Source organism: Drosophila miranda, chromosome XR (assembly GCF_003369915.1).
Source record: "Drosophila miranda strain MSH22 chromosome XR, D.miranda_PacBio2.1, whole genome shotgun sequence".
Taxonomy (NCBI): domain Eukaryota; kingdom Metazoa; phylum Arthropoda; class Insecta; order Diptera; family Drosophilidae; genus Drosophila; species Drosophila miranda.
In genome coordinates, this window is record NC_046674.1 from 24,616,112 (window position 1) to 24,636,938 (window position 20,827).

General features: G+C 45.7%; 1 protein-coding gene across 3 annotated transcripts in view; it reads left to right on the forward strand.

Moving 5' to 3' along the window:
- LOC108153619 (echinoderm microtubule-associated protein-like CG42247) overlaps positions 1-20,827 on the forward strand; it is a 45,850-nt gene that overhangs the window by 21,066 nt on the left and 3,957 nt on the right. The window contains exons 1-3 of one of the 3 annotated variants that reach the window (XM_033387521.1): positions 9,848-9,982; positions 10,091-10,269; positions 14,517-14,711. In XM_033387521.1, coding sequence (XP_033243412.1) covers positions 10,201-10,269; positions 14,517-14,711 — 264 coding nt within the window. In that variant the 5' untranslated portion in view covers positions 9,848-9,982; positions 10,091-10,200. Of the gene's footprint in view, positions 1-9,847; positions 10,270-14,516; positions 14,712-20,827 lie in introns of those variants that run through there. The other 2 variants (XM_033387522.1, XM_017283720.2) reach the window with 2 other exon arrangements.

Genomic DNA, 20,827 nt, shown 5'->3' on the forward strand with positions numbered 1-20,827 from the left:
AGAAACTTTTATAAAGGAGATAATAATACTGGAAAACGTGACTAAAAATATTTAAAGCAAAAAAGTCTAATAGGTATTCACATCTAAGCTTATGAAATAAATAAATAAATATGAAAGCAATATCTGGACAAAAGCAAATGGAAATCTGCTCTAAATGCTTTTAAATGTTTTTTGGCATGGTGGAAATTTTGGCGGAACTGGCCATATAAGCATTTAAAACCAAGCCCGTCTTCACGGATGCGCAGATCTCAGATATGTAAGAGTTAGTGGCAGAATCTTCTTCGATTTTTCCATGCCCCCTTTTTCGCCTGTTAAGATCGTGAAGGCCCAATATCAGATACGAGTATATTTATTCAACATATTACATTATATATATATTTTGTATTACTATTAATTATTACTAATCGAATCATTATTATTATTATAGCAGGAATGAAGCGTGGCCTGATCTTTCCCATGGGATCTCAACAGTTAGGTACATTTGAGAACATTTTTGGGGTTATGATTTTACTTAGCATAGTATTATATTGTATTGGTGGAATTCAGCAAGTGAATGAAACCTTAGTTCGTCTAGTGTCTCTGCACACAGTTGTGTTCGACAGTGTATGCGAAGATGATTGCGAATTTCCTCTGTCAGAGTGTCTCTGCTGTGGTACTTCTCTTGAATTTTAAGTGCACTGATTAAGTGCATAAGTGATTTAAATGCTGGGGGAATTTTCATCTGAAGTCATAAATTGAATATGTTTCAACTTTGGCTGTGACTGGGATTCAGTAACAGGCTCGGCAATGGCAATGGGCTGGTGGGTTGGTGACGATACCATGCCATGCGTTTGCTTTTGCTTTTGTTGCCTGGCCTGGCCTGGCCTGGCCTGGCTGGGAATTGCTTAAAATTTTGCTGGCGTACTCAAAAAACTTTTCAGTTATAATTTATCAGATTTTCGGGCTCCGACATTTTACAACAATTATGCATAGTTATGCGCACTGCTACAGATAGTTTCCTTTTCCATTTTTGATTGTTCTATGCGTGTGTGTGTGTGTGTGCTTGTGCGTATACGTAATCTTTGACCGGAAAGAAAGGCGAGTCCAGTTTTTGGCTGCAAGTGAGTGTGCAATTGCAATTGACTGACATGATTTTAATTTCAAGATGGCCCAAAAATTGAATAAATGAATTCAAGAAATCTTGATTTTTATGCTCAACGAATTGACAAGTTCCGCTTACGTCAGGAATCAGGTGAGCAACAGGAGCTGGGGCCACAGCCACAACCTGAGCAAGAAAAAGCCATTCGGCTGGTTTGGTTAACAAATTTGCATTTACAAGTTTTTCCAGCTAATAAAAATTTCATATTCATCTTATGCTCAAAAGCCAGGACCAGAGTATGAGCCTCAAACTCGAATCTGAGCTGGGGGAGGTAAGCCGGAAAACGGAAGTCAAATAATTCCGACACGTATGTCCACGCCACTTTGAGAGTAGAGCGCATACAAAACGAAAGAAAGAAATATGACTCTGTGCGGAATATTTATGCGAGAACAGAACTCCTCTGCGAACCCACACAGATACCCGCACTCACACAGTGACACATTCCGGGGGGCGCAAGGCAAAATATTCGAAACTTTGCATATGCATGAGGGGCGAAGGAGAGGGGTGGGGAGGGGAGGAGAGAGGCTTCTGGGGGGCTATAGTGTGGCGCATTACATTTGTAAAATCTGGCACACGAATGCAATAAATCACAACACAGCACAAAATACCCCCACCAGCACACACACACACCCATACCCCTACCCATACACATACACATACCCATACGCCACACTAATACACACTCTAACACATACATATATGTACGCATGCATACAATGGCATTATTATTAGTAATGCAGGCGCGTCCTTCCGCACCTCCCTGCCGCCCCCAGACTCTAAGAACTCGGAGAAATTATTAGGGTCACATGTGTAAAAGGATATTTCCTTATTAACTCTCACACACAGCCGCACAGTCACACAGTAAATATGTATCCATGTGCTGGCTAGTGAAATATGTTGGCATTCTGCCCGCCCGGCACAGCAAAATTATTATTATGGCGTCAAATAATGAGGCAAAAAGTGTCAAATTTGCATGCAAAATATGTGTAGATGGCATTTACAATATTCCATCTTTGTATATTATTTTCGATGGCATGCAAATGCACCAAATTAATTGCATTGCATGCAGCGGTGCAAAAGTGGAGCGAAGAAAACCCCAGACCCAGAGAAACCGGAAACCCAAAAAACTACGCAAGGACAAACACTCTTTGGACAGTGAAGATTGCTAGCTGGTAGAGCCTTAGATACAGTAGACAGATAGTGCTCAAAGAACATGTAGTTAGCTGAGTTCTGCTGGAAGGAGTTGGGCTTGAACCACATCGATTGATTATATTTTCCAGAGTTTCAAATGGAAACATGAGCTCCAATATTGTCAACTTTAAAAAGGGTCAAACGCTTGATTTGTGACTTGCGTAAGATTTAAACTTTCCTGTTCATCTTACTCCCATTTCACTGTAGCCAAACTAGACTGAAGACTGAAGACTGAACCAGTCCAGTCCAGTCAGTTCTCCATTCCGAAATCGGACAAGGCAAGCAAACTTCATGGGCACACATATAAAACTCAACCTAAGTAGGGTATAAATATTTGCAATGCAAAATGCTGACACAGAGGGCGAGAAAGATAGAGTGCGAGTGAGAGTAAGAGTGAGAGCAAAGAATGAGGAGCTCTGTCCGAGGATGTTGGGAGTTGGCGGCAGTGTGTACCTACAAGGACTGTGCGTGGGCCATGCCACAGATAGCACTTGTACATGTGTACGTCCGTGCAACAGGGAACTGGCAACACTCACCCATGCACACTCACAGGCGGAGAGACCGAGACTCACGCACACCACGACAATGGCATAATATATTGGTGTCTAAAGCAGACCCGACGAGCCGGCTGAGGGCCCGGCTTCAGGGCAAGGAGTGCGGCAAGCCAAGTCGGCAGCACTTTGCAGATGCATTGCGAAAGCAGTTCGAGTTACAGTTACAATACGTGTTGGTTGGTGTGGCACGCAGAGGGGAAGGGGCTCGGTGATGGAAACGGGAAATGGGAAATGGATGGAGGTGGGAGCGGTGCGAGCGGTGCGAGCTGTGTCCCGTTTCTAGTTGCATGTTGAAATGTCGTCTGTCAGACATGATGAAAATAATGGAGCAGAAAATGTCACTGGCTATGCTAAAGACATATGTGATATGCATGTGTCTGGGGCTTCTCCTCCACCTCCTCTCTCCGCATGTACATATCTCCCCCCACAGCCTCTGCATATCTATGTCCATGGCCACGGCTCTAGCTCTGGCTCTCCCTCACCCAATAACACGTAAGCCCTGGCCGGTGCTTTTGGCCTGATGATTTAGTAAGGCCAACATTCCGATGCGATTCGGCAGCCCTCATTAACGTCTCCCGCTCCTCGGCACGAAAATGCAATTAGAAGCTTCTAGAGCAGCAGAACCGCGAAAGTACAGAAAAACCAAACGAAAACCTGAGTACCCGTTAAGATTGATCGTTTCTGTATCAGCTAAGGACCTTGTACTCGACCCTATACATTTTAAGCGATAACTGGTAAGGATTGATTGGTATCAAGCAGCTGCCTTTCATGGGATTCCGTTTAATCCCGATTCCAAGCTTTCAAGACTTTAATAACAATTAGAATACCTTCTGAAAGGGTATACGTATACTTATACATATTCAACATTCATCAACAATTTGTCAGCGGGTCGGGAAAAAAAGAAACAATTTTTGTCGCTGTTATTTTTTCGTGTATTGTAGTTGGAGGCAATTTGCATAACGTTTAACGGTCGACAGAATGGCGCAAAAGGCAAAACGATGGCAAGCAAGTAATTAAATTCAAATCAGTTTTGGCTTCGTAACGGTACGAGAATTCCTTGACAGCCACACACCCCCTTGAAAAAGTGCTTCGCTGTCGAATGATGGAAAAATTTATGGGCTGCAGTCTGCCGAGTGACATTTATATTAATTTATTGACACTGCGTGACTTGGGCGGCCAAGGATCGGTACACATGCACAAGGATGCGGAATGCTGAGCTGATGAGAAGTCCGTAATGTCAGCCACACACAGAGCCCGAGCCGTCCCCCGAAAGGCCATTGGCTCCTTCTAGAGTCCCAGAGTCCTAGGGTCCTCGAGGGGACTTTAAACTAACGAGAGGGAGAGAGAGTGCCCACGAAAGGGGTTGCTAAACCTTCGACCATAGCACGTGCCATAATCATTAACAAAAACTTGTCAAATGCAATAAATCTTCTTGCATTTTTTTGTTGTTTTTTTTTATTTTATTCTGCATGTATGTGTGTGTGTGCCATCAACTAAAGTTGACCTCCATTAAAAGGGGGAAAGGGAAGGCGGTAAAAACCGAGCTGAGCTGACGGGGCCATTAATAAACCACGCACATGTAGGAAATAATTAAAATTATTCTCGGAGCGGGGTCCTCCTTCAAGCACACACAAAAATTTATAAATCATAAAAAATTATGTGTTATATGCGTGTGGAAAAAGAGAAATAAAAAAGGACCCCAGACCCCACAAAAGGGGTAGCGAAACAATGGGGCCCGCACAACAATGAAGAAAAGGAAACGGACTCAAAGGCCATGGGAATGGAAATGGGAATGGGAACCAGATCTGAGATGTAGGCCTAGGCCCGTTTCATGCATTGGAATAATTAAGCTATAAACCTCGACCTCTTTTCTTTGAGCAGGCTTCACTTGTGAGCTTGAAATATTTACACCTAAAGCAAATATTAAATGCCCAACAAATTATTTATGCACGAAGACTCGTCGCTGAAAATGGCGACGATAAGTCAGCCCAGCCAGGCCACTTCCGCACGAAAGTGGCATAAACAGAGGGTGGCGCCGAGCGAGAGCGCGGGAGAGGGGCAGAGTAATGTGGCTACATCATAGCCTAACCTTGCCCATAATGCTTACTAATAATAACCCCCCCCCCCCCCCCCCCCCCCCCCCCCCCCCAGGCGCCCCTTCCCCCAAAACGCAGAACGGAATCTGAAAAAGAAAGTAATGCCAAAATAGAGGAAGGACTGAAAAAGTCGATGAATATACGTATGTTTGTATGTGTACCCACCCATACCCGAAGAGCAGCAGCAGCAGCGGCGGCGGCGGCAGGAGAAGCTCAAAAATGCCAGGCCAGCAATAATACGCCAGGCCAGGCTAAACTATTTAAATCAAAAACTTCGGATCGGCCAGCATCAAGCTTGAGCTAAAGAATTTCCACACAGAAACGGGGAAAACAGGGCGAAAAAAATGTACAAAAAATATGCAAAGAGGAGGGGAACAAATGCAAAGGAAAATGTGCGTCGGGGCAGAGTGGGTCAGGGCAGGGCAGGGCAGGGCAGGGCGCTGAGAGGAAATTGCGAGTATTATTACGACTTTTATTAATTTTACCAGCACTCCCCTTCCCCCCGCCGCACCTTGCCTCACCCCCGGTTTTTGTGGTACACTTTGTACCACTTTGCGTTTGGCCAACATGGCCAACGGGGCCCGTGTCCAGTCGAAGTTCCTCAGTAAACAACTTTGCACGCACCGAAATCGAAGCGGGCAACTTTCGCGGACAATATACGAATTCCTTTGCTAGGCACCGAGCCGCGGCTGTCCTGTCCCGTTCTGTTCTGTTCTGTTCTGTTCCGTTTGTGGTTAAACTGGAGGACCATTGTGCCTTGCTGGCTGATTTATGTATGAAGCTGGAAAACTTTAAATTGTGTGCAGTGTGGCAGTAATCATTCTTGGAACGCCAAAAAATCGGTAAACTTTTATTAACAAGTTGAGGCTCGACAACGCCGCCTTCTCAGAGGGTACGAGGCGAAGGCGGTGGCGGTGGCGGCAGTCTGGAACACAGTCATGACATCAACAATAGAAATTGAAAATATGGCCCCCAGCGATGGCAGCATCCACATCCACATCCACCGACTCGCCACTCGGGCAGAGTGTAGTTCTGGCCAAAGAGAGAACTGAACTGGGGGGGGATAGGGACAGGGAGGTGCCTGGGGAGTTTGGGGGAGTCTCTGAACGATGTCAACGCATGGCCGAAAATGTGAATTATTCTGGCCGGTTGTGTGGCTTTTATGAAAATATTTCAAATTCCCATAAACTCGCTCGGCAAATGGTTGCCAGTGCGGCAGTTGCATATTTGTTGCACTTTTTCGGTGCACTATGGAGCATAGAAATACATATGTGAAGAGCATAATATAATGATCGAATAAGATGAAGCAAAGTCCTCTAGATCTACAATAGTTATTCAATAAGAATGAGAATGAATGATATGGTGCAAGAGGCTCTTTTATGCTAGTGTGTCTGAGTGTTTCATACCCAGTTTCCCACTTTTTCCACTCTACCCGAAGCCTTTATGGCTTCCCAGACAACCCAAACCGTTCTGGACTAGTCAAACAAGTGTAGGAAACAATCGATGTTCCACTTGAAAGTTGTATGAGCAGTCAGTCAGTTTTGTGCCACTGTTCAAACAATCAGTGGACTGGCCCTCGCACAATGACAGAAAATTGCACTTTTGTACGCCATGGATCCAACTATCATCTGGCCATGATCTATCAATTTTCGGCGAATTTTCATTTTCATTTTCGGTTCATTGTCCACGCTGAACGGACTCTTCTGGTTATTGTTTTATTCGCAGAGAGCACACACTCCACTCCTCAAATGTACATACATACATACATTTATGTAGCTACTAGCTACATACTCGCATACGGCTTCAAATGTATCTATGGGTGGGTGAGTGTATCCAACCATGGGAGCACAACAGTACCAGAATTTGTCCAGGCTTAAGAGTGTGCGTGTGCGTGTGCCTGTGCCTGTGCCTGTGTGATGGGACAGTCGGGAGGGGCTTGTATTTATTTTCATAGCCATGTTTGTGACACAATTGATTGGAAAAACATAAACATCGGATCCTGTCGAGGCGAGGCGTGTGTGTGTGTGTGTGCGTCTAATACGTGTCCGAGCTGAGTTGATTGTCATGTCAAATTTACGGGAACGTGAGAGGGGAGAGAGGAGAAAGCCCAGCGTCAAGACTAGAAAACTCTATTTATAAACGTCAACTCGAGGAGTGGAAGGTGCGGCGGCGGTTCAGTTCGGCTCATTCTCACCTGGCGCAGAAATTGATGACTGTGTAGCAGAATCAATTTAATTCAATTAAAGTCGGAGCAAGGCAACAGAACTAAGGCGATTTATTTCGACACGCTCTGGCGGAGAGCACAACATACAACAACCAACACACAACACACACAACACAAACGGCCAAAAAGGTCGAGCTAACAAAATTAATTTGAACCGAGCTCCTGACTCCGTACTCTCTCCTCAAAGATAAATGTTTCGGATGCCGAAGGTGGACTGCGGGACCCTGCGGGGAAATTTAAGAGTAGTAGGACCGGTGGGCCGCTGCCCACATAGGAAGGCAACACATAATTGCGGAGGAGCATACTCAGCATTTAGCCGGAACTTGTTTGAACAACCGCATTAAATGTCGGTCAGTCCAACAAACACCGAGAGCCGACAGCCGACAGCAGACAGCCGAGAGCCTAGCGAGACAAAGCAAACAAAACAAAAGACCATAAAATATTTAATAAGCGACCCCAGACCAGATCAGCATGCCAGACCAACCCAGACCTGACCAGACCAGGACAGACCAGGACAGACCAGAGACTATGCTAGACCAGACCCATTTGGTCAATTCATTTGTGCAGCTGTCGTCGCCACAAACAAATATGACAGCCCGAGCCCGTGCGACCGCAGGCAGGCATGGAAATTCGCATGCGAATTCGTCCGAATGTGGAGTGGCATCTTCTTTCTCTCAGTGCAGGCTAATTATTTCCATAATTTCGAGGCTAGGCACCAGAAAATGAGACTCAGTTATAGTGATGCAAAAGGCAATACTCGTAACTGGCTGGAAAAGAAATGGCACGTCCGAGTATTTCATAGATTTTCATTCACAGGCCAAACAAACAGAGGGAAATGGACAGAGGGTGAAGGAAAATTAAAAAAGGCGTAGTGGGCAAACAACGACGTTGAAGTATTACCCCTAGGCCACCATATCAAAGGCAAATACTATTGCAAAAAACCCAACTCCAACCCCCAGACCAAGCCACACCAAACCAAACCAAACCAAACCAAACCAAAAGAAAAACCAGCACCAAAAGACCCAGGCAAAGAGAGCAAGAGAGCGTGCTAGTTGCCAGAGAAATTCAAATACAACCGACATGGTAATAAATATCCATATAAGCCACTTCAAAGTGAAAAGCAATAAGCTAAACTACCACATCAACTTACCAAGACCAAGACCAAGACCAAGACTAGGACCACGACCAGGACCAGGACCAGGACCGGACCAGGCCTCTGCCCCCGTGCTCGGTGCCCCGTGGCCCGTTCCACCTGCCGCAGCGCTAGTCAACAGAAAGCCAAAGCAAAATTGCCTGGCATGCCACACCAATACCAATACCAATACCAAACGAATACCAATACAAGCACAAAAACAAACACAAACACGAGTACGAATGCGAAGACGAATGCGAATGCGAATGCGAGAGCCAAAGGCGGAGAGCGAAAGTGGCAAGTGGCCGTCTCAGAAAGCTGCAACAAACGCTACATCAAAACAGCGGGGAAAACCCAAGAGCGCTCCACTTTAACCTCCTCCCTGGCCCCGCCGTGTGCAGGGCCTTTCGCCAGTGAAAGTTATATGGCCCTTTTGCCACGCACACCCATATAGGAATATATTTCATTTATGTGCCTCCAGGTTCGAGTCGACGTGATAGTTGTAGTCAACAATACAATCGCGTTGTGCAATTCAGAGATATAGAACTTGCTCGGAATGAGGGTTAAGAAAGCAATGCTGTTTTGCCAATAATGATCAAAACGATTAGTGTATTGAACAGAAGTAGGGTAGCAGCAGTTCACATAGAGTTGATGCTAAAAGTTGTTTTAACGCAGATTTTCTTAAATTAACGTGTTTGTAACTAGAGCATTACCTGTAGACCAGGTACCAATGTCCCAGCTGATCCAAATTGAGCGAATGTTTCTCTTAAGGCAAACAAATCAACAGCCAAAGCAACATAGACAGCAACAGAGCAAAGCGTAAATGCCCCCAATGAGAGTAGAGCCCAGAACACAGATACTATGCATACATATGAATGTTTGTATGTACGTTGATATAGGTAGGAGTGTGTCCTTGTATTTTTGGCGCGAAAGTGCCGCCAAGTGACGCCGCCTTGTTGATTCACTCGAGCAGCGCCCCACAGCGGCGAGTGGTGGAAGCACCGCAACCCAAGGAGCGGGGAGGGGCGTTAAGTGGAGGAGGAGGCAAGTGGCGGCTAATGGCCGCGAAGCTTTTTTTTTGAGATTGACGGCCCTGATTTGGCAAAACAATAAATAAATACGAGTATACAAGAAATATGAGTACACAGGCAGGACTCGCGAGTGCGAGAGTGTGAGTGAATGAGTACGAAGAGTGGGTATTGCAGAGAGAGAAAAAGAGAAGCAAGAGCCTCAAGAGTGTGGTGCTGAGTTGCCAATTTGAATATGCTTCATATACACGCCATGTACACCTATACTACTAATACACATGTATCCGTCAGCCCCATATAGATACATACATACGTACGTACGTACTCGTATATGTATGTGCATGCATAACCTGGTCAAACGGGGCGCCGTATGGATAGCGTAACGCGGCGGAACGTAACGTAATACTTAGCGTGGCAGGACGCGGACACCACCTCAGTGACTTGATTTCCATTGACTCGAGTTGTCGACAGTTGCCTTGCGAACGCCAGCGGAACCTAAACGAAATGTGAACGGTTGCCCGAATAGCTTAAACTCCCGATAACCGTAGCACTCCAGGCTCGAGGCAGTTAGCACAGCCAGCTAGAGCCACGTATTAACTCATTTAAAGTGCAATTAAATGTAAATGATTTCAATTAACTCACTTAAGGCCGAAGGAAAACGCGCGCAGAAAATTACATTTATTTCTGCACTCTTGTGCTGCCTTTTCTTCTTTTTTTTTATATCAAGTTGATGCCGTGCGGCGGATAAAAGTGCAACTGAATTAAAAGTGCCCCGAACACTCGCACACCCACTCCCGTTCGTAAGCCCTGGGAAACGAGGAAGAAACTTTTGCTTAAATGTACATCGACGAGGATAGCGAGGAAAGTTCGCCCTTTGTGATGCTCACATCCCCCACCAAGTCTTGGGTCAGTGCAAACAAAGAGACCGGCTCCGTGTCCGGCACATCACATACAGACACACACACACACACATATGTATCTCTCGTGGCTCCCAGCCTCCCTGCGCGTCTCACACACATCTCTTAATTTCACATTTCATTTTTTTTTCCACTGACAGCGGAAGCGAGAGGTTGGTAAAAAAGTTGGCTGAAAGTTTAAATGACTTTTGTTGTTTTTCTAAGTGTTTTTTAATGGTCTACGTGTGCTGGCCGCTGCATCTCATGCTGTCCTCCTGTCTGTCTGGCTGGCTGGCTGGCTGGCTGGCCTTTGTTGATGTATGCCCAATTTTAAATATTGTATTGCCTTGTATGGCATGTGTGTGCGTGTTTGCGGCACGTGGCGTGTGCCACGTCAGCCCAAATGTATGCTGCGCCCCATATTGAGTATGATATTTGCATTAGCCACTAAGTTACTCTAAACTGCTGAATAGGAGGAAAACCCAAGGGGAGGAAAGGCATCGAGCCAGCGCACCATCCCTGGGAAAGTCCTTAGATCCAGTTACTTCCAGAGCAATCCAGAATTTATGACGTGTTTGGCCTAGAGGCTTGGGTCCCTGATTACAATTAGGTCCTGCAACGGAACTTCCCAATTACTCCCTTTATTCAATTTTATTTTAACCCATCATCAACCAATCCATGACAAACAAATCTCCCAAAAGGTGAAACCCTCCCCCATTCGATATTAAGTATACGCACAGCTGTCCATAAATTGTAAATTCCAATAAACATTGCTCGCGCGCTGCCAGGAGTGGACTGGGAGGAGAGGGGGACCCAGACAGAAATGTCAATATATAGGAGTATTTATTTGTTTACCAGTTTTCGGGAAATCTATTTTATTTGCCTACGGGTATGCCGGAACAAAACACACTGCGGGCCGCTTCCCACAGCCCGCTGCTGGCTCCCCAAAGTAATAATCACTAAGATTATGGGGGGACAGGGGTCTGGGCCTTGGCTTAAATATGCGTAAAATGCGGCAGCTTAATCCGCCGCCGCTCAGACGCTGCCACACCCCAAAGTCAGCGCCTTCGGGTTGTGTCACGTTGTGTCGTGGCGTTGTCGTTGTCGTTGGCTTCACTGAATTTTCTGCGAGGCTGCACGTCAAACGGGACAAGGGCTTTGAAGTTGCGCTTAGATTCCGCCCCGGCCCCTTTTTTATTGGGGCCCGCCCTCTTCCAACTTGCTTAAAGTTTAATTGAGCGCGTAATTTAAGCTTTTCGCCAAGCTGCCCCATGCCCCAACTCCGGCTCCGGCTCCGGCTACGACTCTGATGCTAGTTGCTAAGTGGCAGGACCAGCAGCCACTTCCCCAAGTGGGAGTCAAGTAGAAGTGTCGTTCCCCAAGGGCCGGGCTAGGCCAATCGCTGCTTTAAGTTTCGCCCGCATCCAGTAAATCCCTTATGCTTAAATAAATAAAATATTATTTAGTCAATCACGAGGTTTTCAAACAAATTGCTGAATGAACAAATCGTTTCCAAAACAGAATCGGTTTTTAATTAAAAACATGAAGGGAAGTCTGCCTTTGTCACATCGAAGTCCTTAACACCCTAACATTTTAACGTCTAACGTCGTGTTCCCAGATCTAATCAGATGGCCAGGCATACAAAAGGCTTCAAAATATCAGAGTATTCCACGCAGAATAGAGAGATACTCCACAAGTTGAACATGCTCTCTTCACCGGAGAGTATCCCATGGAATTAAAAGAATTTCACAGGAAAAATTGCATAAGCTATAAATAATTAGAAATTATATCGAAAATACTCCAGAAATAATCGCATTACCACTAATAATTCCAATTATAAAATTTGATTAATTTTGATGGATTATTAGGGATAATATTGTGAGAGTGAGAGTGAGAGGAAGCCAGACAAATGTTTTGTAGAAGTATTCTGCTGAAGGAGAAATCCCAATGTTTTTATTCAATAGAAAATATTCATTCGCAATTTAATGGTTGGCATAAAAAATTGTTTTTTGGCGATACTATTTTTTTTTTATTGAATTTTTTTCCGCATTCCCGCTCCGTGTCTGTCCACTGCTACTCCCACTCGCAGTATCAGTGCCAGGTTGAATTCCGACGACAACAACAATCATTGACATATCCATACGCTTTGCACAAACCAAATCCACACAGGTACAGATGTCTGTATGTATGTATACACCCACACACATTCAGACAAATACTACATGAAGGATATTTGAATTTTTGCATTTTGTTGAATTTCAATTAAAAGCCTTGATTTTGATTGTACCTTGTGCACATGCTGGGCTCCTGCAAAGAGCTTTCTATACGCTCAAAGAGCGTAGGCCCAGACACAGACCGAGACCCCAAACATCATTCGGTTTTTCGGGTCAAATGGGGGTCCCGGCTCCCGGCTCCCGGCTCCGGCCCGACAAAGAAAACGTAAAATGGCCGGTTGAGGAATTGTGTTAAAAACGAATTTACATTAATTTCAGTTTACAGTTTTTGTACCTTCCTCCGTTCCGGCTCCCGTATTCGGTTTACAATTATTGTACGAGTGTATCGCCCTTGCCTCTGACCCTCATCCCCGCTCAAGCGTCCCTGCTTCCCTCACCTTTGGTGAAGAATCAATTGCGGCAAGACGAGAGAAGGAGAGCCAGAAGGAAAATTAAATTGAAAATCCATCCGACCCGAATGTGGAATTAAAATTAAATTTCTACCTACGAATTTTTAAATCAAACGAAAGCAACTCAAACGACAGACAGGCACGGCAACGACGATAGGAAGACGAAAAACAATTAAAATTAAATTAAGAAATTTATTTATTTTGAATTATGGTCCCACTTCTATTCCTGACTCTCCCAATCGACTGGGGATTCTGTAGAGGTGGAGCTGGAAAATATATCAAAATATGAGAAACAAATGAAAAACAAGACAAATGCATCTGTCAAATTGACTGTGGGAGAGTGCCCACAACTCAATTTAAAGGATCCTTTTCCTCTAACATACATATACCAAGAATGCCACATTTGCATACCAGTATGGATGTATACATATTTGTCAAAGACTTCTCGGCTGCGAACGAAAGAGAAGCCTGGGGCAATTACTGATGATTAGGCAAATGGAAAGCTTACGGCAAAAATACATACAGATGTGCGTAACCGTGTCATGTATCATGTATCATGTATCATGTATCATGTATCATTAACCTCATCGAACTGTTGAGTGGAATGGTGGAAGGGAGGCTTGGAGCGTTCTGCTGATAATTTATTCAAGTTGTGGCCGAACTAATCTCGCAATGTCAGTTACTGTAATCATTCAATGAGATAAAAGAGCATGCCAATATCCACCTACACAGGCAGATTTCTTTTCCAGTCTTAGGCAGACTTTGCGGCAGAAAGAACGCTCTAGAGATGAGAGCGTGACAGCGAAAGTGACTGCCAGATGTGAATCACGAGTCAGACAGTCATAATAGAAAGGATTGCCATTTAAGAAAACGTTTGGTAGATGGTAGATGTCCTAATCTCAGAGCACTTATGCTTAAGAGTTCCATCATCTTTTCGCAGTCCGCTCACGAACTCCTATCTAAGACCGAGCCGACGCGTCGTCGAGCAATTTCGATACCTTTGGCCGAAAAAGAGGCAAGAGAAAAAAGTTCAGAAACAGACAACCAACTTAGCCTCACGCACAGCTGGGGGTACACGGGTACGGGTACGGGTACGGGTTCGGGTACTCGTTGTATTCCGAAGAGCACACAATCACAATCTGCCAGTGCGTGAGTGTTTGGGTGGATGAGATTTGGTTGATTTTGGCGTTTTGGGGTGACGTGAGTGGGTGCGTGTCCAGATACGTGTTCACGTCGACGTCCATGGTCAAGCCAGAGCTGGAGCCGGAGCCGGACCCGGACTCGGAGCTGGAGCGGTGCGTGCTGCAAAACAATTTAATTAATTCCAGATTTGCGAGGAATTTTTCGCGAAAGCCGCGGTGGCAATGGCAGCGATCTGAATGTGGCATATGCGTACTCGTACGCACAATATACATATTGTATGGAAAATGAGGTTTGGATGGTATGGGATGGGGTTGGAAATGGCGATGCCGATGCCGCTGCCGATGCCGATGTGAGATGAGAAGTGGATAGTAGCCCATTGCCAAAAATTCAGCAATTCGCACGTACTTTTACTATTTATTTGTTTCTCACTTGCTATACTTTTCTCTCTCTCTCTCCCTCTCTATCTCTTTCATTTTCTTTTATTCGGATAGCCTGCCAGCTACGGCAAGAAGAACGGGATGTGGTATGCATCGCCTGGAAATCAGGGCTGGGGCTCCAAGCCCGCCAGTCGGAAGCCCTCAATAATGGAAGCGGATTTGGGCACATTATCGACCACATCAGGCTCGATAAAGCGCAGTGCCGGCCGTGTGATACGCATCATCAATAATTTGGATCATTCGGTGCAGGTGAGTGCAGGGGGTCCGAGTACGGCTCTGGCTCTGGGTCTGGGTATGGGTCTGGGTCCTCTCCTGACATCACAGACTCGTACGATATTTATTGTTTCAGCATACCCAGGACCATGACCAGGCCCAGAGCCAGGCCCAGGCCCAGGCCCAGGCCCAGGTCCTCAACAATGCACACAAATATTTTTGTTGTGGAAGTGCAGTGATGTGGGGGACTCTGCTGCGAAATTGCTCCTCGTGCGTTGCATTTTGCAGCATTTTTGCTATTTCCCTGAATCGGTATTTGTTTTTGTTATTGTATTTGCGCTGGGGCAGCGATGCGTTGGGCAAATGTTTTAATTGGCGCGATTAAAGCGCGCATCGGACTGCAATATTTATGTAAATTTATGTTTGACTATTGCATTAGAGCGTCGCGACAAGCGTACAAGCCGCCACTTGGAGCCGAGGCTGAGCTGCCAAAGTCCACTGAAATTTATGCAAAGTGATGGCCGAAATATGCGGAAAGCCAGCCGGTAAAAATATTCTTAAATATTCAACGGAGGAAATTCGAAATTCGGAATTCGGAAAGTTTTATACAAATACGAGTGCGAGCATATAGCCACCTGACCTGGCAAATAGTGAAAATGCATTTTGTCAAAAGTTTACTTTTCAGCTTCGCTGGTGGGCCAAAAAATTGGGGCCGCCGCCAGATCCGCCAACTCCGAGGTCGATTGAATGCCAAACCGATTCGCTTTTGTTTATATAAATATTTGCCATAAATATTTAATGGCCAGCGCAGTTTATTTATTTATTTTGCTCCTCTTTTTTTCATCCATTCTGACCCCGCAACTGACTATCTGTCATTAAGGGATCCAGCGCATAAATAATTCGACAATTTATATACCCAGGACACACATTGGAATAAAGTTTTGTGTGTTTTTCTGCAAAAACCCTTGGACCAACTCTCGGGACCATCATTAGTTGCGGTTGCCATTTTTCAAACGCAATCTCCCCTCCCCTCGACACCCGTCTTTTTTTTTTTGACTCGGTTTTCGGCCTGGCCGTAATGACTGCGCAATTATAATTCCCAATTTATTATACATTTTCTATTAAATCGTTCCCCGTGCAAGTGCAGGGATTAAATTTTCATGACAATCAACAAAAACCCATTCACTTTGACATTCAAAAAATGTCGAAAGGTTCTGTGTGGGAGTCTCAAAGAAGGGTGCAATTAACCTTTACCCACTTTCGGGGTCGGAGCTGGGGACGGGCCGGGGTTTCGGAGACCTGCAGCAATCATATGGAAAATCAATTGTCTGCAATTTGTGTTTTATTGTACTCGTACTGGTATGCAGGCAGGCGGTTGGATAAACAGCCGAAAAGCCGAACGGCAACAAAATTGAAGCCACGGTCAATTTGGTAATTTCCGCTGACATACCCCCACCAAAAACAAGCAAAAACAACCAAAAACAAGAAGGCAGACGAAAAACGAGGGACGGCCTGGGAAAACTCCTGCATTCGGAGGGCTACTCTTTCCCCCTCGCTCTGGCAGTCTCGTAATTTATGTTATTATTACGAAAATGCCTTTAAAATATGAATTGGCCGAAGCCACTATAAACGTAGTCCGTCTCCGCCTGCCCGCCTGCCCGCACTCCCCTCCTCCAAAGCCGTTGTCGTAGTAACGTTTTATGGTAATTTTCCTAAGTGCAAGTAAAATTTTTGTAGCCCTTTTTTCCCAGGTGGGATACGCGAAGACTGGGTGGGGCTTTCGTGCCGTTTTATGAATCAAAATACATTACGTTGTGGGCGTTTCGACACCTTGCGGCGCGTGGGTGTGATCAAGGGCCGTTTCAACCTTGGCCGAGGAATTCGCTGCGTCTGATCGACCCAATCCAAGGTGGTGAGAGTGCCCGTCCGTCTGCCGGCGAGTGGTTTGCGAGACCAGACCTGAATCGAATCCCATTAATGGGAAAGACAATGGCAGACAACGGCAGACAATGGAAAAATAGGCGACAACAAAAGCAAGCTAGTCAAAGCCCCTCTCCGCTTCTCTCCCCGCCGGCAAGACCCACTTAATGGAGTTTGCAATGCAAATTTGACCAAAGTACAACCGACAACAACTGCAAAATAGGAAACTGTACGAGTAGTAGTCGATGTTTTTGTTGTTCAACCCACCGAACACTGCACGCGCTCAATGACCAAGGCCAAGGACATGTCGTCGTCGTCGTCGTCGTCGTCGTCGTCGTCGTCGCTGTCGTTGTCGGTCGGGCCAGAGGACGAAGTCCCGGCTAAAATATATATTTTGTACAAAAATCGCTGAAAGTACGGAGTACGGCGCCGCCGCCAAACACCAAATGCTGACGCCGATTCCACTACACGTACATTACTCGGAGATCCGATTCCATCGAGCACAGTGGTGCGAGGCGAGTACTAAAAGGATGGAAATCATTGAAGAGAACCCAACTCAACTCCATACGCATCTCAGGAACGATAGATCTGCAAGGATAGATTCCTGGAAAGATTCCGTATTAATTCGACTCCGTAGATACAATTATTATCTACAATTTGGAGCTCATTATTTCCCCCAATCTATGGACACTGTGCACCGCATCGCCCACTTGTTTCCTGCTCCTCGGCCCGTTCTGTGTCTGTTTCTGTGTCTTTCCCCATGTTTGTGTTTGCGTTTGTGTCTGTTGGTTTTGTTTGCGTCTGGGCTCTGTTTTGAGCGACTACATCCACATCTACATCTATATCAATGTCTACGTCTGCATCAAGTGCCTCTGCTGCCTCGGCTGCCTCGGCTGATGTTCGCACGGGTAATGCAATTGAAAGGCACAATAAATGGCTATGCATAATGGCATGCACTCAATATTGGCGCTGCAACAGCAACAGCAACACCAACAGCAGCCCCCTTTAACTTTTCCTATAGGACTGTGGGATTGGGGTTGGGCGTTTGCCAATCTAAAGTGCAACGTGTCACATTGTATTTTGCTTTTGTTTGCAACTTGCAACTTGCAACCTGCAACTCAGGTGTTTGACGTATGAAACAAATTTGGCCTTCAGTTATTATGTGTTTATGCACATGACATGTAATGAATGCATATTGAGATATGTGTAGGTATTTTCCTGCACATAGGGAGGCCACGGGGCGGACTGACGTGCTCTCCTGCTCTCGGCCATGTTTACATTTAACGAAGACAAACACTGGCCAAGAAAATATGTATAAAATTAGGGATCTTTCTTCAATGAAATACACATCTTCGATAGTCCTGCTGCAGATAATGCATAAAGAGTTTCCATCTTTTCCACTAGGGTTCCGCTATAAATATTTCTTAGATTCGATTTAACCGCCCCCCTCGCTGCCCCAAAGTCAGACCGTCGCTTTCATTTAAATAACTCTGGTCCCTTTTATGCAACTCCATGGACGTTGTCGATGACGACAGTGAGGACTACAAAGCTGCCGCTTTGCCGCCCCGCCAGCCACCTCTTTGGCCCCCCCCTGCAGTTTAACGTCTTTTGTTTTATGCATGTTTGTGTTTTATTGGAATTCCTTTGTATCGGAGCGGAGCAAGCAAACGAAAATATTTGAAAAATTGGAGTGGTTTGGACGTCACCAAGATTAAATCAGCCATGCAACGGCCCAACGATTGAATGTCGGAAAAAACCCTCCACCCCAACCCCTTAGAGGATGGGAAGCGGAGGGCGGAGGGCGGCGAGAAATGCTGAAAATTTAAATCACACACAGGACACAGAATGCACAGCCAGATGAAGGACCTGTGTCCACGTCGATGCCCGCTTCCTTCCGGCAGCTGTTTGCCGTCTCTCCCCTCCCTCTCAATTGCCACCCCCCCGCGCAGTACCTGAATGGGGGAATGGGAGAACGGAACCCGAACCCTAACCCCAACCCCAACCCACATACGAAAAGTGCACGTAATTGGCTTAACAAACGCCATTTGTTTGGGGTCACGTGATTGGAGCTGCCAACGTTCTCGGTAATGTAATTATTTGCTCACATAATTATATTTGTTTATACGAGTAGTCAATGCCGAGGCAGAGGCCTCTGTGCATCATCAGGACATCTTATGAATAGCTCCCGTGTGTGATTTTGCATGTACATATATATACGAGCATCTGTGTGCACACACACACGCACACGCACTCGCACACAAGGGAAGAGACTGAGAGATATGTATCCATGCATAATTTATGGCAGGGCCAGGGACCGTCTCTGCATCTCTGCATCGGCCCAAAATGCATTGCACAAAATTATTAAAAGCATCTTCTGCAGCAGCTTCTGTCCCTTCAATTCATTTTCCGGCAAATTAAGTGACACTCGATTGGGGGGCTGTGAAGGAGGAGCTTTCCAAAGTGAAACTGATTTTGAACTGAGAAAATTTACTTTAAGAGCTGTTGATGGACACAATTGAAAAACTTGAACAATGGTAGTTTTTATAGAATTTCTAGTATATAGTCTCCATAGTCTCTTATTTATTTCACTTATTCCAACCATTCCGTCAGGATCTTAATTCCAAACGGCCGGTTTTCGCCGGACAGTTGGGTCGCAGGTGTACCGGTTTGATAAACCATCAATATATGTACGTATATTGTGATAAATAGAGGCGGACGGCGGCCGCTCCAAACAATCGTTAGGGTCCGGTCCGGTAAGGCCGACACCTGAACCAGTTAACCTAACGACCCATAAAGGACATGCGTCGTCGCTGTAAATCAAATTTCTAACAACAAAAAAGTGAGACAACAACGCATAAAAACCGATAGATCAAAACAGAGGAAAAAAACCCACGATAAAAAAACGTTTGTTTTCGCATCGGACTAAATAGATGGCCCGAGACTCAATTGACCAACAAATACGACTAGCAGAAAGGAACTAATTCTATTTTAATCGCTGGTGTTTCAGGAAAGGCCTCCTTCTCTGCTGGGCAAAGGGATTACGAGTATTCGTTTCGATCTGAGACTTAAAAAAAGTATTACATTTGCCAGAATGTATCCGATAATTATAATTGATTTGCAAATTACCCTCAAAAACTTTTAATATTTGGTCAACCGAAGCAACCAAAAATCATATTTCCAACTTTTGCGACAGAAAAAGTTGAAATTCTGATTTTTTAAAATGCGCAACGGGTTTTTGGTGTTTGGCCGGGGGCTTGGTCAGGGAGGGACTTGAAACTACGTTGATTTCCTTTTTGCTGACAATCAGTCGGATCTGGTCGGGAAATTAAGTAGCAGAATTGCTCGGGGAAAACCACTCAACACGGACATAAAACCATTAAACCGACGCCTTTTTCGAAGCCAAACTAAATACATAAATTAAACCGAGTTCGCCCAGACACGGCGAAAGTTTATCGTGTGCTCACTCGTCCAATTGTCGCTGGCGCGCTTGGAGCTGTGCGGTGTGGAGTGTGGGGGCAACGGAGAGAGGTATCTCCCATCTGTGTGGTCTGGCAGCTGCTTAAATTTAATGGGGACGCCGTGTTCCAGTGGAGACGGCCCGGCCAGATGATGGCAGAAGAGGCACAAAGACAGATTCTTCTTCAGCACGCGTGAATAGCTGTTATCAGGGCCCTGAAGGTCATTAAAACTCAAGTGTTCCACTCGAAAAATAAGCAGCGAGAGCAGGAAAGCCAAACTGAAGCGCCAACCGACAAATGCAACAAAGCGTGGCCTTCTTCTGGCCGCACCATCGGTCCGGGCCGAGCTGCTTGTGGGGTTCACCCAATTATGAGAGCACAAGCTCAAGTGCAACAACAACAACAACAACAGCAGTAGCAGGAGCAACAGCAGCAGCAGCAGAAACACCCACATCCCCATCCACATCAAGGGGCAAACAATGGTGTCCCTGCCTTTGCCTCAGACTCCCCCCGTCCACCTCTCGGCAGCAACAAATAAAATGTATTAAGCATTAAAATAAAACGCAAACTAGGTCACAGACTCGATTTGTGGAACGCGGCCCAAAGAAGTGGAAATGGATGTAGCCCTGGACAAGGACGAGGGCGCGAGGGCAAGGACACAGGGAGGAGGGAGGAGGGGAAACAGTCGACGACAGCATATAATTATAAATATTAGTGGGTCCCAGAGTAGGATCCGAGGCAAAACCCGAGCGGAAGTTGCGTGCCGTGACTAAA